General features: G+C 35.0%; 1 protein-coding gene across 2 annotated transcripts in view; it reads right to left on the minus strand.

Moving 5' to 3' along the window:
* The window catches only part of LOC107658943 (metabotropic glutamate receptor 8), a 198,639-nt gene that overhangs the window by 61,516 nt on the left and 118,389 nt on the right, over positions 1–18,734 (minus strand). For both annotated transcript variants that reach the window (XM_016447669.1, XM_016447670.1), the window contains one exon: positions 332–467. In XM_016447669.1, coding sequence (XP_016303155.1) covers positions 332–467 — 136 coding nt within the window. The remainder of the gene's footprint in view (positions 1–331; positions 468–18,734) is intronic.

The following is an 18,734-nucleotide window of genomic DNA, read 5'->3' on the forward strand; positions in this document are numbered from 1 at the left end:
ATCTCAGTGATACCAAAATAACACTGATAGTTGACAATTATGAATTGATCACACTACCAAAAATTAAGAATAAAACACAGACACACACAAAGAGTAATATTTATATATTTATCTGATTCAGCTGCTTTAGTTGTTACATTTAAAGAACAGTAGGCAGTATAAAGTATACTGTATACTACACAGTATTCATTATGCAAGTATTATATTCTGAAAACAGCCAGCTTCCTTTCTTCCTCAAGGCACTGATAAAAGGTTTCTCTCAGCTGGAGATCTTTAAGAGAGCAGTGAACGGTTAGACAGGGAATGTCTTTCAAGAACAGAAAGGCGACACCTGATATCGTCCTCGTTTGCGAACATGATGATGGCCCGGGCGTGGGGGGTCTCCAGGAGGCGGCGGATGATCTTGTCGAATTCCCCAGGCCTCGGCTCCCGAGGGATCTTCAGAGACTGTGCGATACACACACCACCTAGACAGAGACGGAGACGGAGACTGAGAATTAGGCTTAGTTCAATCTGCACACAAAATCCCATTTGTTTTCCAAATCCAGCCATTTGCAAGTGATGCAGTCGGGACTGTTTATTCAGACGGTGTAGTCAAAAACATGCATAGCTACATTGCTTGCCAGAATAAAGACAGATGATAACAAGAGAATGTTATTAACTATAATTCAACATTACATCACATTAACTTTTGGGGAACAAAATAAAATAAAAATAAAATAAAACAAAATAATTGTATTTTTAAAAGAAATTATTCATTTATTGGGCAAGGATGCATTCAACTGATCAAAAAATGACATTAAAGACATTTTTAATGTTACAAAAGATTTATATTTCTGTAAATTCTGTTCTTTTTATATTTCTAATTATCGAAGTGTCCTGAAAAGGTATCACTGTTTCAATTAAAATATTAAGAACTGTTTGCAACATCATCTTAATAATAAATGCAAATAAGCATATTTTAATATTTTTATTGATGTTATTATACATTAAAACTTTCAACATTATTGTAAATTGCAATTTTATTAATTTTATAATATTATAAAATGTAAAATAAAATGTTTCATAATATATTTTAACAATCCTATGTATGTATGTATGTATTTATTTATTTATTTATTATTAAATTGATCAAAGTGACAGCTGCTGAAAATCCAGATTTGCATCAAAGGAATAAATGATATTTTACAACATATTCAAATTGAAAACAGTTATTTTAAATTGTAATGATATTTTACAGTTTTCACTGTGTTTTTAATCAAATAAATGCAGCCTTGGTGGGCAGAAGAGGCTTCTTTCCAACCTGAAACCTATGAATGGTAGTATTTTTTAATCTGGGATCAGGGTAACCAATAAAATCCATACATATAATACATTTAAAAAGTAAAATAATCAGAAAACAAGCAAAAATGAGAGTACCAATATCAATACTGGATTTCATGTAGTCGAATTAAGAAAAAATACACAAGCAATGGTATTTCTGCTGCCTGTCTGAAGGTCTTGTAGTTAGTCTATCAAAATGACTTGAACATTTACAACCGATTGCTGTTGTGGACATAAAAGAAATACTTTCCATCAAGCTCCATCATTCAAATCCTGTCTCCAGGTGCTTGACATCATTTATTCAAACTTAACACGACAGACTTACAAAAATCAGGTCTTGACAGGCCATATTGAGGTGGACAGAGTCATATTTCATATTTAATGTAAGCTGTAATATCTAAGCCTCCGTCCCTTCGAGAGCTCGATTATACCATTAACGTCCCGAACGGGGGTGAATGATGGACTTCCTCCCGTAATCTCCTCCTGTTACAGTCCATGTAATGAGCGCCGGCGTTTTCCTCAGCGAGCCGTGTCGCTGTATGCCAAACCAATGCGGCTCCTTATACGTTCTGTCACAATGACAAATACAAATTAGCCTTAATTAATGCCTCTCACAGTGGTAATCACCAATCTGTTGCGTTCATGCCTCCGATCCATGATGATTGTGAGTTTACGGAGTGCGATATTTGCTTGGAGCTACACTATGGAGGAAACATGTAGAAGAGCCGTTTCTGTGACTTTTTTTGGCCACAAATGGTATTTGTTAAAATGTATGCTACATTACAGCCAGACTGTGACGCTATGAACAAAAAAGTAGCTTTGAAGCTAGGCTTTTTGAAAGAAATTTAGGAAAGATGCATTAAATTGTTTAAAAGTGAGAGTAGACATTATTAGAATGATTTCTGAAGGATCATGTGACTCTGAAGACTTGAGTAATGATGCTAAAAATTCAGCTTTTCATCACAGGAATAAATTACATTTTATAATATATTCATATAGAAAACACTCATTTTACATTGGAACAATATTTCACAATGTTACCGTTTTTTTTTTTTTTTATTAATGATGATTATTATTTTGTAAGCCCATTTCCTAGATTATATTGCACAATTCAGACTTTGTTTCTTGCGATTCTAAGAAGAAACAAAAGTTGGAATTACGAGATATGGAAACTGAATATCAACCAGATATAAACTCTGAGAAACAAAAATCTGAATTGTTGAGATGTACATTCAGAATTGTGAAATGCAAACTTGGAATTACAAGAAAATTTGTTTATATCTCGCAAATCTGCCTTTTTTTTTCTTGCAATTGCGAGTTTTTGATCAAATAAATGTAGCTTTGGTAAGCATAACAGACTTTTACCCAAAACATTAAAAAAATTACAACCGCAAACTCTTGAACTGTAGTGTATCTAACGTGGTAATATTTGTAAAATACACACCCATCGAATGATATTTACACACCTTAGTTAGCTCACTGCAACATGATCAAAACCCTTTCGTCACACTACAACGCTGCCTGCTGGAAAAAGTAGCTTGCTACAAGAAAAGCTACACTGTTCTGAAAACAGCTAAGCTACTGTCACGCTACCGAACCAATGTAGCGACAACACGGGGCACAGAGCATGTCTTTCTAACTCACTGATGTCTCTCCAAATCTCTTTCCAAATACAGAATGAGGTTTTTATACGCCATAAATGGGAGAACATCAAAAGACCAATGAATTAGCATTCCAGAGCTTGGTGGCTTTTCAACACACCAAATTCCTTTTGCATTTTGTGCCTTTCATTTATTCGGCGTTCAATAGCACAAACAGCCGTCTTTGTGTTGCGCAGGGACACATATTCAGCTAAACGGTGAGGAAGAGAAACACTGGCTTTGCTAAAGATCATAAATTGATTGCATGAGCAGACATCAGCATTGCAGCATGTTGCAGGGAGTGAGCTGGAAGATTTTGGGCTTGAGCACTGAGATAAGCAGCTCCGCCTACCGGTGACTAATGCATGTGCCCTAAGTGTCAAGCTCGAGAAATTAGTCACTACACAATTAATATGCATGAACGATTGCATTAAAATATGCCCAGTTTATTTTTAGTTCTGATAGATCAGAAAGAATAACTGTGAAGCCGTCATGCACTCAATCAAAACCTTCAAAACAATTAATTGCAACAATACTTGAAGTGCACAGCGACTTCTCTAATTGTTTAAAGCAGCAGTTTGAAGTCATTTAAGCAGCTCGTCTGATAATAAAATGATCCCTCCTATATCAGGGACACGACGAGCTCCAGCATCTCTGCTAATCTTTAATGACTGGATTTTCACTGCTTTATGAATCATGAATTATCTCATTGTATCCAACCTCGCATGTCGCCCCTCAAACACACACATGGGCTGGCTAATGCTGTCATTTATTTCCATTGCTGGGAAACTGAACACCTAAGTGAAGCGATTCACGTTGGGTAATTAACTTTCTGTTTGATAGCTGTTTGGTTTTGTGACTGACCGAAGGCAACTATTTACTGTCTGGCACACTATAGTGCATTCATTCTATACAAAATGACTTTTTATATCAATTTTATACCAATTTATCTTTTAAAATGTAGCATGTTTGCCAGATTTTCAACCCCTAAAATGATTTACATATGTGACCCTGGAGCACAAAAGCAGTCTTAAGTCGCTGGGGTATATTTGTAGAAATAGCCAAAAATACATTGTATGGGTCAAAATTATAGATTTTTCTTTTATGCCAAAAACCATTAGGATATTAAGTAAAGATGATGTTCCATGAAGATATTTTGTAAATTTCCTACTGTAAATATATTAAAACTTAATTTTTGATTAGTAATATGCATTGCTAAGAACTTCATTTGGACAACTTTTTTTGCACACTCAGATTCCAGATTTTCAAATAGATGTATCTCAGCCAAATATTGTCCTATCCTATCCAAACCATACATCAATGGAAAGCTTATTTGTTCAGCTTTCAGATGATGTATAAATCTCAATTTCGAAAAATTGACCCTTATGACTGGTTTTGTGGTCCAGGGTCACATATAAATTAACATTTCTAAATTGTAAATAAAGATTAACTCAGTGAGTCTTACAAGAAAATACTATCAGTCTTTTTAAAAATATTTGAATTATGAGATAAAGACAGAATTACGAGAAAAATTGAACTCTGAGACGCAAAGTCAATTATGATATAAAGTTGTAATTATGAGATCAAATCATAATTATGAGAAGTAGATTCAGAATTATGAGATAAAAGTTTAATAATTAGTAATAAGGTTGGAATTATGAGATATAGTCATAATTATGATAAATACATTTGGAATTATGAGATATAAAGTCTTTTATGAAAAAAGTCAGAATTGTGATATATAATAACAGAATTATGAAAAAATACATTTGGAATTATTAGATACAAATTCAAAACGTCAAAATTTCACATTTAAGTCAATGTGTTACTTGCCATTTCTTTGGAATTATTTGTTAAATTTACTAGCAATTTCCGAGTGGAGACTGTTTCAAAGTCAATTATGATCATTTTGAAAAAGAGAAAGACGTAATTATGAGAAAGGTTGGAATTATGAGATACAGTCATAGATATGACTTCTTACTTGCCGTTTCTTTGCAATTATTTGTGAAATTTACTAGTGAAACTGTGAAAACTGTTTTAAAGCCATTTTTAATGTACTTTTTGGAAAATCCAGTGAATTAAATACTCAAATACCCAAAGCAGTGACACTAATATTATAAAACGGACCAAGCTCGGAAACCAGGGCAGGAAGTATCACTAAAACGGTCAATGAAGTGGATTTATTGTTAATGCATATTGAGCCTTTTAAGCGAAATGCAAACAGGAAAATCACAAACATTCATTTGGGCTCGAGTCATGACACATATGCTTAACGGAGATTTGATTCATTCCACATTAGAGCCTGTGTGACAAAGCATGTTTGAGGATGGTAATGGCAAAGAACTCAGCAGCACAATCCTTATTACTGTGGCTTATTACACCATCCATTAAGTCACAAAAGTGTGCCGGACTTCCTCGTTTTGAGAAATTGAACACTCTCAGAAATTAAGGACCGCTGAGGTGGTGAAACTTCGCCTGAATTTGTCCCGAGAGGTTTTCCACCCTTTCTGAAGGGCCAGATATCGGGCAAAGCCAATAACGCTCAATAAAACTCAAGCGTCAGAATGGCTGTGTTTTAAAATGCCCAAATTTAATGCTTAATATCTCACGTGTAGTATTGTTTCCCCATGGCGCTGACCTCCTCCGCTCTCTGCATGAGGTGATTCGGTCGTCAGTTCCTCCAAACATCAAATGTGGGAGTGTTTTTCGGTCCTGAAAGCAGCACAGAAGCTTCGGGAACGTGTTTATTCAACATCTCCACCCACACGCGCATCACAAAGGTGTTCGAATTCAACCCGCATCCGCCCACACGCGCGTGCCTGACGCCATGCGTTTCACACCACATATTCACTGCCATACGCTGCCGTTCCACACGACCCGGTGCTGAAGAATGTAAAATGCATGAAGAACACGAAAATCATTTTGATGCAGAACATTTCTGTGCACTAATGCAGGACTAAAATAGGTTGAGTAAAGACCTCAATTGTTTGGACTGAACCAGACATAGTCTGGATTGTATGGAAGTCCAATTATGCAAAAAGTAGAAAATAAAATGACTGTAACTACGAGATACAGTTAAAATGAAGTAGAAATAAAATATGATGTCATAATTATTAAAAATAAAGTCAGAATGATAAGAAATAAAGTCAGAATGATAAAGTCAATTAGGAAAAATAACATCGGAATTATAAGATATTTTGAGATATGTCATAATTAGGAGAAAAAGCAATTATGAGATAAAATCATAATTATGGGGAATATTTTTTATTTGTAAGATGTAAAGACAATTGTAACAATTTTAGAAACAAGTTTAGAATTATGAGACTGATCATTTTGAGACAAGGTTATTATGAGATATAAAGACATTGATGAATAAGTAAGTCAGAATTATGATATGAAAAGTTATTACTATAATAAATACATTTTAATTGAGATTTAAAGAAAATTTTTATAAATTTAGAATTATGAGAAAGTAATTATTATAAGACGTAATTTTGGAATTATGAGATATTAAGTTAATGAAAAAGCTGGAATTATGAAATATAAAATTCAGAATTATGATATGTAAAGTCATAATTGTAATAAATAAATGGAGACTTATGAGATTTAAAGAGAATAATGAGAAATAAATTGAGATATTAAATCATAATTTTGAGATATTAAGTCAATTATGACAAATATAATTATGAGATATACAGTCATAATTATGAGAAATAAAATCTGAATTATGATACACAAAATTAATTACGAAAAATCAAATAAAAATAATAAAATATAAAGTTATAATTATGAAAAACAAACTTGGAATTGTGAGATATAAAGAACTGCCCTGTTTGATAGTTGTGAAAAAACAGCTTGTATACCAACAAAAATAAACCAAACTTTGACATCAAACACACTTGATCTGGAGTTGTGAAAGAGCCATAAGTCTTTGCATCAGCATGAGTTTAGAGTGCCATTCCCTTTGTCCTAAAAATACTGTTAGTGCTTCTTTCAACACTCCATCGCGGCTTTAAAAAAAGACAAGTTTGTGTTTTACAGCCCAGAGGCACATTGGAAATGGTGCCGCGGAAGACTTTGAAGTGGGGCATCTGGTAGAAATGAGCCTTAGACAACAGAAAAGGACATATAGTTCTTCACTCGGGCTTGGTGGACCATGTCTAATTGGATTCTGAGAACAGAATTTTGGTGATTTAGTACAGTAGCTTCTCTCCTAACATGCTGCATTAACAACTTCAACTGAACAGTGATACTTAGTCTAGTTTTTAAGGGAGGTAATGCTGAGGTCATGCTTACTGAGTCGGGTCGGTAACTGATACACCCACCAGAGGCTTCGTCTATAGCACAGATCAATTGTCTTCGGGCTTTTAGGGAGTTACACTGGAATCTGAAGCGAGAGAAGTGACCGACAGTGGATTCCTGGTCATAACAGCCTCAAGGTCAGATGTCTACTCTAAATTCCAGTAATAAATCCTTTATTCCCATCCGCTTTGTTCCAGACACCATCCTTTTTCTCTCAAGTGTTTTGCTCACTTATCAGGAAGTCAGAGGGATTTGTTTTGTCTGAGGAGTTCGACAGACTCTTTCTGACTCGCTGTATGAAAGCAAACCTGTGAAGATGTGCCGCTCTCACAGAAAAATCTCATTTCCTTGCATGAATCCTAATCAAGTGTCCAACTATTAAAGCAGGCTTAGACTTGCCTGCAAAAACAAATCAGAAACAAACAGACAGACAATATAAGTGTCCAACTACACATTTTCAATCATACAAATACTTAACATTTGTCAGTAGAAATTATTTAATCTAAAGATAAGTTCACAAAAAATTCTGGTCATTTTTTCCCATGCAATCAAATTTAATGTGGAATGAAGTGTTCACGCTTCAAAAAGGATAATTGACATTGACATTGACTTTTAAATCAGTTCATAATAACAACAGGAATCATACTGAACTGGTTCTCAAGGTCAACTCACTGACTCACTGGACAGATTAATATCGACTTAAAATTGAGGTTTGTTCCACACACAAAGCTATTGCATGGCTTATGAAGACTTTTAGGATATTTCATGGTGCCTTTGCTTGGAATAAACACGTGTGCTTCAAAATGTCTCCTTTTGAACAAGCAGATAAGTACATGATGAACCTTCATGCAAACTATTGCTTTAAGCACAAAAATAATAATAATAAATCAGCTTGTTACTTCCACCAAAGAGGTGCTAGTTAAGATTAACCCATTCAAAACCACTAGACAACACAAGAAATGCAGATATGCAGACAGCTATGATTTCACTGGAACATTACAAAATTGAATGACTTTCATAAGTGTCCAACTACAGATTTTGCAACACACAAATAATCACCATTTGTCTTTTAAAGGTATAGTTCACGTAAAAATGAAAATTCTGGCAATTTTCTTCAATATGGTTTCATTTAATGACAACTGGGGTGTTCAAGCATCAAAAAAGGCAGAAAAAGTATCAAAAAAGTGGGCCAGATGACTTTGTCTGAAGCCATACAGCAGTTTAGCAACAGTACAAGACCAAAAAACCAGTCTAGACACTGACTCTAGCTCTTGAACCGTAACTTTTCAATCATCCTTTTGAATCAGTTCACAAAAACAATATGAATCAGACTGATCTTCTCAAGGTCAACTCAAAGTACGGTTCACTGAAGAGAAAGTTTATAGCTGAATAGTGACTAAAAATTGAGTTTTGTTCCTCACACAAAGCTATCGCATGGCTTATGAAGACTTTTAGGATATTTTGATGTTGCCTTTGCATCATTTTTGAAACCTGAAAGCTTCAGTCCCTATGCAGAAAGAAAATGACCAGTGTTCAAAATGTCTCCTTTTGAATGACAAAGGTGAGTAAACCAAGTGAACCATTACCTTAAACACAAACACAAATCACTAATAAGATTAATCCATTTAAATCCACTAGAAAACACAAGAAATGCAGTTAGTGGCGATTCTAGTCCAGATGAAAATCATCAACATGCATCTCAATCTGGTCTGATTGAATCTAAGACCAGAAAACATGCAACAAAACCACATCTATATGATTTCACTCACAAAACTGAATGACTTTACTTACAAGATATGAAAAATTCATCTCCATTATGACAGAATAACCGTGCATAACCCCTGCTGGTGCACAACTGAACATAATTGAATATAAAGTGAGAATATTTCCTTTCCAGTGTATATAATAAGACTGCAGTGGTTGTGAATGTGCCGTGACAGAAAGGAAAGAATATGTCAGTCGATTAGCATTGAAACTAAGTTCTTCCTCCTCCATCTACAACGGTCTCTACCGTATGCTGATTTTTGGGGTGTAGATTCTGCTGCTCTGTTAGTCTCACTATGCAATTCAAATATTGACATTTTTAAAGCACGCAGTATTCTGTCAGGCTTGCAGTATGAGCTCTGATGAGACTGATTAATGAAGAGAATAGGAAAGTAGGAAATGATGTTACATATCATTTAGCAGATGCATTCGCTAAGTGACTTATAATACACAAAACTGCGGAGCGATGGGTCGTGATTCATTACTGTTAGCACTGGGTAATAATGTCAGTTCTTTAAATATGTATAACTAGCAGGCACAGTGCTTGACAAAAGTGGGAGTTCTTTGCTAAAGGTACAATTTAAAAAAGGCAAGAAAAAAACATTAAGGTGTATTCTTTAAGTATGCATAGTTTTTTCACAATTGTTTTAAGTGCTCTGACTACATAAGTGACTCAACAGAATGAAATGCTTCATTATATATTTAATAGGCCAAGAACACTGTCAAAAAAATCACAAGTTGAGAAAAAAAAACAGCTTCAGGACTCTGAGTTTACTCAATTTATGTACAAAAAATGTTGCATCAACTGAACAACTAAAGTTGGTCTGTACTTTCAGCAAAAACAATAAATTCTACAAACTCTTTTTTTTTTTACACTTGTGATTCCAAGTTCAAAAAGCTTGCATTTTAAAGGGCACCTATTATGCCCCTTTTTACAAGATGTAATATTGGTCTTGGGTGTCCCCAGAATGTGTCTGTGAAGTGTGCCAACAGACATTTCTGTCCAAAGTGGATTTTGCATAATTGGTGCCCTTTAAATTATGTTGAATACAACTTTACATCATAATTATGTAGAATTTTCTTCATTTGCATCTTCATTTCAACTTGTGTTTCAGTTTGTTTAGCCAACACACTGGGCAAAAATTGTTGTAGAAACAATTTTCACTTAAAAATGGCTAATTAAAAGGAATGTACAACAATTACAAAGAAATAGCACATAATACATTGAATAATACATTAAATTTTTAAGCAGCAAGACTTAATTGGTATTTTCTTGTAAAACATACTCCAATAATCTTTGTTTCATTCACAACTTCTTTTTTAATTTTTTCAGATAATGTTAAAAATAAGTTTATTTTGTTCAGTTAATGTTTAAAAAAAAAACTCCATAGTGCTAAAATATCAATTAAATCTGAATAATATATTTATGTCATAAGTCCCCATGCTTTGACCAAAACAGATCTTGCTGTTTAATATTTACTTAATTTATTTAATATATACATACTAAATGGTATAAAAAATTGACCTTATTTTTATGTATTTATATATTTTTTTTTACTTTGATTTTACCATTTTAATGTGAACTTTTACATTTAAATAACTCATAATACTTTTTTTTTTATTTGACTTTAATTTTTTATGTAATGTAAACTTTTTCTGTGTTTGACAGTTCAGTCATTCTAGAGTTGGTCTGACAAAATGCAAGTTGCATTTTTTCATCCCAAATTGCTCATCCCTAAATCATCCATCATCTACTCCTTCTAGTGATCTGATTTCTGCCCGATGGACAGCCAAACAGGCAAAAACACAAGCTTCAGCACTACCCCGCCTGATTCGTCTGCAACACAAAGTCACAATTCACTCACAAGAGCAAATCAAAGCAGGAACCTTTGGCTCTTCACACCACTGAGACTGAGAGTCTGTTATGACATAAAAAGAGAGCGACGCATTCACACACGGCCTTCATGCGCCTTTAGATCCGGAGCCCAATTACTCTGAGGGATCTTACGAATGTGGACTGTATCAAGTAAAAGAACGTCACATCTGAAGAGACTGAAACACTGGAGACCATTAGGGTTTTGATCGTTGAAAGGATAGAAACAGAGACATAATAGAGATGTCATGTGCTATATCACTGTGTAGAGCAAAGAAGCTTTCAGAATGCAATACAAACATACTGCTTACTAAATACTACCTTAAAATAGTAGGTAAAATAATATGCATTAACAACAAATATTTCAAGACCTGCTCATGTAGTTCAACTTGTACAGCATGCTATAGAAACACTAAAGTCATACGTTCAATTCTTCGGGAATGCATGCACTGATAAAATGCATTGCTTGAAAACATGATGTACATAAATTGTAGTTGCATGCTGTTTATTGTCATTTGACATTATAATGTTATGATTTCAATGCGTGTTTAATTTAGTGAGGGGCATCCAATTATAATCTTGAAAATATCAACAAACAAATCTGAAAACCGAAAAAAGGAACTGGTAATTTTTTTGCAAGGGCATTATCTGTTAAGTTTAACCCTAAAAAAATGCATATGCAATTCAAAATACAGGTAAAACACCTTGAAATAGGGAAAATTCCTTCATATTAACGCAGTACATGTGCCATATTTTTACAAACATTTTTTGTAAAATTAGTATAAAAATATATATTTTTTCATTTTAATACAATTTCTTTGAAAAATTACATCTTAAAGTTAACATCAATTGTAGTTTGCATCCCATTTTACATCTATGACATATATTGTAGTGAAACAGTGAGGAAAAACTGAAGAAAAGAACTCGTCTTCATCAGTCGCTAATTTATTGGCTTGTTTATAACCAGACTGGAGCCCTGGCTAAATGCTGATTTCTGAAACAATTATTAAATAGCTACTAGGGTATTAGTTAAAATTATCTATCCTTAATGACTGCAGCAGAAAAGCGAAGTCATTTCAGAGGTTGTTGAGCAAATTATTATATTTTGGCTAAAGATTACTTTATTTACTCAAAATAAGTCCAGGTGCATGTATTAAGAAAGTAAACAGGGTTAATTTTGGTCATTATTTAATCTAATCAAGTAATGAAGGGTAAAAAAAAAAAATCTACAGTCTTAAAAATAAAGGTTTTTATTGGCATCAATGGTTACATACAAATTTTCATTCCACAAAAGTTTCTTTATTGTGGGAAAAGGTTCTTTTTTAGATTTTAGACTCTTAAAATGTTCTTCACACCAAGAAACAATGTGTGTGTGTGTTTTTTTTTTTTTAAAGAACTGATCACTTACAAGTTTTTCACTGGTAAAAAAAAAACAATGGTTCTTTTAAGAACTGAGCACTGAAAAGTTATTTGGGAAAATGGTTCTTCTATGGCATCACTATGAAAAACTACTTTTGAAACCGTTATTTTTAAGAAAAGAGACAATTGCTTATCATCACTCTGGAAATGGAAAGTCAAGTCAAGCTCATTTCATTTTAGATACAGCATTAGATGCAGAGTAGTAGCAGGTCAACCAAGTATGCATACAGAAAATGAGGATATTATGCACAGAATACATACTATATATACTGCAGAAGAGTGAGTAGCATGATAACAGCATGAACAGTCAATGGCTACGCAGGGAAATAAGGCTGATTGTCCCAGAAGTGACACTTCCATGTGGCGTTTCCCAAGAAGGGGTTTCGTAATTGATGTGACATCGAATCCCTATGGCTAAGCAGAGTTGGGCTCAGAGGTCACGATCCTGGAAACTAGACCACATATGCTGCACATCTTGAGATTTGCATTTCATTTAGCTTCAAACTACCATCTGAGATGTCATGAAACTCCGCAGTTACAGCCTGGCTTTATATGCACCTTTTGGATGCTTCAGATGCGTTCTCTTTCCATGGCATGTGTGATAAAGTACTATTACAAAGAAAGCTCTGAGATTTCCCACTGCTTTGTTTTCATGGACTCTTGGCTTCTTTTCCTCTCCACTGCTTTACTGTCCACTCAAACATGATCTCCTGCGGCTCAAGCGCTCTTGAATTTCTGCAGTATTCCTTCCCACTACCCATCTCTCTCAATGATGATGTGTAGCATACAGGCCACACGTTTTATTCCAGCTCGTCTTTCCCGTCTACCTCCACGACCCTCATGTAAAAAACATCAATGTGTTTCAGCAGCATATATGAAGCTCAGACAGAACAGAAGACATGCTTCACTACTTCTTTAGGTTAACCTCTGCCTGTTTCTCACAAGATGAACCCCGCAACACAAACACCACAAGATCCTTTTGCTTTTAAAGGAATAGTTCACTCAAAGATTAAAATTCATCTACTGAACCTTATATTGTCACAAATCCATGATTTTCTTTCTTCTGTTGAGAACAAAACAATGCAGGATCCAAGCTGCTGTGCTCATTACAATGACAGTGGAATTTTTAATGATTTTGAAAGTGTCTTATGCTTACTAAGGTGGTATTTATTTTATTAAAATAGTAAAAAAACAAAAAACATCATCATTACTGTAGTCTTCAGTGTCACATGGTCATCCAGAAATCATTCTAATAAGCTCATTTGCTGCTCAAACAACATGTTTTGTATTATTATTAATACTGAAAACAGTTGTGCTACTTAATATTTTTTTGGGAAACCATGATATTTTTTTCCAGGTTTATTAATCTTTTCTAACATCATAAATATCACTTCTGGTCAAGTTCAGATGTCCCTGATGAAAAGTTACTGAAAAGTTAAAACCCAAAATATTTGAATGGTAGTGTATATAAAGGAAAGGGGGGAAATATTATATTTAGATATAAATTATAAAAAGAATATTTGACAATCAGTTTGTCACTTTTGACTTTTACTGCCAATCTCCCTTCAAAAAAAAGAAAAACATCATAAAAGCACCATAAAAGACGTTTGAAGTCACTCAAAACCCTTTCTGAATTACTTTTATAGTGCTTTTTGTCATTTATCATCGCTTGGCAGAACAAATCACAGTCCACTTTCATTGTAGTGCTCAAACAGTCTTCAAATAAACAGCTTTTATGTTCAGCAGAAGAAAGACAATAAGATCAGAATACAAATTTGGAACAACATAAAGCTAAGTAAATGAGTTTTGATGAATTTCTCCATTTTTGTGTAAACAATCCCTTTAATGCATTATGCTAACCTTGCTTTACCAAGTGAACGTCTCTTCCACCAAATCTTGGTAACATTATAAAGTCCTCAAGCTTCCGTTAATCTACTCGTGTGAACCCTGAACCCAACATCGCTACGCTGAAAACCAGCAGGCGTTAATCTCTACAGGACACACGCTGCGTTTACTTGAATCCCGAAGCACTGATCCGTTTGCCAGGATGTATTTGAACAAATGCCATTCTTAGTTTAGCTATGGTTATTTGTGAAGACAACATAGTGTGACCGAGAACAAGGAAAAGCGGCCCGCGATAGCTGCGCTGGCATTTGCTTTGGTTTAATAAGGTCAAACAGTGAACGGCGGATAGCGGCAGACACTCCGACTTCCTTCCGTCCCCGTTGAGTGCCAGCGTGTGAATTATTCCTTTCCTCCCGCTGATATCCAGAGCGAAATATGACAGCTCTCAGCCATCCGAGAAGCACCCAAGTGTAGATTCTGTAAAATCCCTCAAGCAAACTTGAACAATGGAGATCGATGCACCATTCTGATTGCTTTTGCTCTACTGAGAGAATGAAAAAACCCACGCAGACGAAATGACAGCTCTGCACAGCGGTGCCGATGGTCTCGTGGCTACTGGAAAAGAGCTCTGAGCAGCGACCGTATGCACTAATTCACTTATAGGCCAGACGCTTCAGGCAAACTGTGATCGTGATGTGACAGTAGCGCAGCCTTAACAGTCACAATACTGTCACGTCAGGTATACCCGCACTTCAAAACTACTGTGTTACGATAGCCAACGTCTGAGAGTCCTGGTATCTGGAGACTGTGTGAGATTCAGTGTAGTTCGGCACTGTGATGTGAAATGGAAAAAGTTAATGTTTAGCGATAAAAAGTGCCATTTTGAGAATGAAAATTCAATATGAGAAAGCATTATAGTAATAGCCATTTCCACCACAGAATAAAACAATAATAAAGGTAATTGCAGCTTTATCTCATAATTCTGACTTATTTCCTCACAATTCTGAGAAGAAGAAAAAAAGTCAGAATTGTTAAACTCGGAATGGCAAGAAAAATGTTTATATCTCACAATTCTATACAATTTTTCTCTGAATTTTGAGTTTTCTTGCAATTCTGAGAGTTTACAATTTGCAATTCTGGCTTTTTGTTCTTAAAATTCAGTTCTTAAAAATGTGTTTTATCTCATAATTTTGACTTTTTTTCTCACAATTTGGAGTTTATATCTTGCAATTCTGAGGAAAAAGTCAGAATTGTGAGATATAAACCCAGTGTCACGAATCCTGTCCATGGACTTCCGTTCAATCACCACCAGAGGTCACCCTTTCCATTACATTGACTCTCGCACAACACAAACTGTTGCATAGCACCCCGGACTACATATCCCATCATTCATTGCACTGATTGCACACAGCACTGATTGCACTGATTGCACACAGCTGTTTCATATCACTCACTCACTATATAACACCCACTCAAACAACCATTCTCTGCTGAGTATTGTTTAGCCTGTACCCTGTTCCGAGTCTCTGTGTTTCCTTGCCTTGCCTTGCCTTCTTGTTTTTGACCCTGGACCGTTTATTGGATTGCTCTTCTGTCTCGCCCTGTTGGATTCCGTTTGCCGTCGACTGACCCTCGCTAGTTCACCGGATTGCCCTTGCCTTGTCTTCTCCATACCAGTTCGCCATTGTCTGACCCATGCCTGTTTCTGACCACGCCTGTGAATAAAGCTTGCACATGGATCCGCACGTCTCACGTCTTGTCTGCCCCGTTACACCCAGAATTGCAAAAAAAAAAAAAAAGTCTGATTTCTGAGAGAAAAAGTCACAATTACCTTTTTTAATATTCTGTGGTGTGACTTTTTATCTCATAATTCTGACTTTTTTCTCTCACAATTTGGAGTTTATATCTTGCAATTCTGAGGAAAAAAGTCAGAATTGTGATATATAAACCCAGAATTGCTATAAAAAAAAGTCTGAATTGTGAGAGAAAAAGTTGCAATTACCTTTTTTTTATATTCTGTGGTCAAAACTGGCTCCGATAATAGTATGCAAAAGTATAATTATTGTAAGTTAAGGTAAACTAAGAACTTTGATGCTGTTAAGTAATGTCATTATTTATATTTCTATTGATATTAAAGTATTTATTCATATTTATTTGCCTATTGTAGCACAGCAAGTTAATTTAAAGACTATAGGAATGCAGCTGAGGTTAAAGACAATTGTGTTAGCAAAAATTGATGAAAATGACAGTAAATACATGTTACAAAAAATTATGTTTCAAATAAATGCTGTTGTTTTGACATTTTTTTCTGAACTTATATAAAATGTCATATGAAATAAAGTCGCTTTTCTTAAAATGATGAAAATTACGCGAGTTTATGTTTCAAACAGTATAAAACATCTGCCAATTGAATGAGAAAAATAAACGATTATTTTTTATTTTTGTTTAGTTTATTTTTCTCACTCCACTGGCATATTTTTTTCGTGTTTTAAGCTTAAACTCAAGCTTAAATTTTCATAAATTTTTAAGAAAACAATATCTAATATATTAAGTCATCTTGCTTCACTAGTAAATGTCTTTTGATTTAAGATATTTTTACTGGAAAACAAGGCAAATTTAAAACAGCCACTTCCTTTGAATGACTGAACTAGATAGATAGATAGATAGATAGATAGATAGATAGATAGATAAAGAATTGGATTGTTGTTGTTTTTTGTCACTTTATTTATTTCCACCTGCTCTAGTACTTTCCTTTCACACCTAGGTTAGCACCTGGGTTGTAATAGCAGATAAATGTCAAGAACCATGTATGCAGAGTGACACGTCGCAATTTCTGTGTTGTCAACATGTCAAGTGTTTGTTCTGCCTAAGCGTGTGTTTGCCATTCTCTAAATTGAACACGCTGTTCTGCAGCTGCCGGTCTATACTGCCTATACTGCCTTTACCGAACGTGAAGCATTGCTGCTGGCAACACACGCTCGTGAAATACAGACACGCGTCCACATTATGCAAACTACATGTTCTGAATGCTAATCAATAATTCAAATGATTCTCTAAATTATAGAAACAATCAGCAAGCCGGGCATTGTCTAATGTTTCTTACGCATTACTTTCCATTAAAACTGCATTACAAGTTTGGCATTTGAAGGATGAATCGTCCACCTTTATACGAATCACCCTTCCTTTAATTGCATTATTATAAGGGCAATATCGCCAGCTACAGCAATTTATAGCATTCGACATGGTCTCCTTTACAGAACAGACTTGCAAAGGAGCTGAAGTCATACCCAAGGTGATGTTTGTGTTGTAGTCAAATATTTAAAGGAATAGTTCACCCAAAAATGAAAATTTACTGAAAATTTACTCACCCTCAGGCAACCCAAGAAGCAGATGAGTTTGTTTCTTCATCGGATTTGGAGAAATTAAAAATTTCATATGAAGAGATTTGGTAATAATAATTTAGTATTATTGCTCACCAGTGGATCCTCTGCAGTGAATGCACCACTCCAGTCCATCAATTAATGTCTTGTGAAGTGAAAAGCTACATGCTTGTAAGAAGGTTGAGTACATTTTCAGCAAATGTTAATTTTGGGTGAACGGTTCCTTTAAAGGGGTGGTTGATTGCGATTTCACTTTTTTAACATTAGTTAGTGTGTAATGTTGCTGTTTGAGCATAAACAATATCTGCAAAGTTACAACACTGAAAGTTCAATGCAAACAGAGATATCTTCTTTTAAAATTATGGCAGTTTAATGCATACAAAAATGGCTCGTAGGGACTACAACAAGCTACTTCCCCTGATAAACCCCGCCCCCGGGAACATGCAACAAAGGAGGCGAGGCCATGCTGCGCTGCTTTAGAGGCCGTTTACACGACAACGTTTTCAGCCAAAAATGGGAAACTTTTTATGCGTTTTGCCTGTTCGTTTACACGACAAACGGCATTTTGGGGACTGAAAATGCATATTTTTGAAAACGGGTTTCAAAGTGCAAGTTTTTGAAAACGCCACCGTTATTTTTTCAGCCAAAAATGGGAAACTTTTTATGCGTTTTGCCTGTTCGTTTACACGACAATGGCATTTTGGGGACTGAAAACGCATAATTTTGAAAACAGGTTTCAAAGTGCACATTTTTGAAAATGCCACCATTATTGTTTCCATGTAAACATCCAATACGGGAATCTTTTGACGTCATGCACGTGCGTAGTACGTGTTTGGTATGTAGACATGTAAACAAGGTGACAGCGCCAACTACTGGCCTGGCATACGTAATAAAGCGTTTTTGGCAGTTTTCGCGGATATGTGGAAAAGCGAATCGTTTTGAAAAAGTTGTCGTGTATACGTGAAACTTTTAAAAAACTTTTTCCGTTTTTGACTACATCATTGTCGTGTAAACGTAGCATTAGAGAAGAGGAAGAGAAAACTAGGGGTGCACGAAAAAATCTATTCGTATATGAATCATGATTCTGTCTTCTAACGATTCTAATGGATTCACAAGTTTCAAAATCAATGTTCTAAAGCAGCGGTTCTCAATCCTGTTCCTCGTGTCCCCCTGCTCTGCTCTGCATCT

Source organism: Sinocyclocheilus anshuiensis, unplaced genomic scaffold, assembly GCF_001515605.1.
Source record: "Sinocyclocheilus anshuiensis isolate Anshui unplaced genomic scaffold, SAMN03320099.WGS_v1.1 scaffold283, whole genome shotgun sequence".
NCBI classification, from domain to species: Eukaryota; Metazoa; Chordata; class Actinopteri; order Cypriniformes; family Cyprinidae; genus Sinocyclocheilus; species Sinocyclocheilus anshuiensis.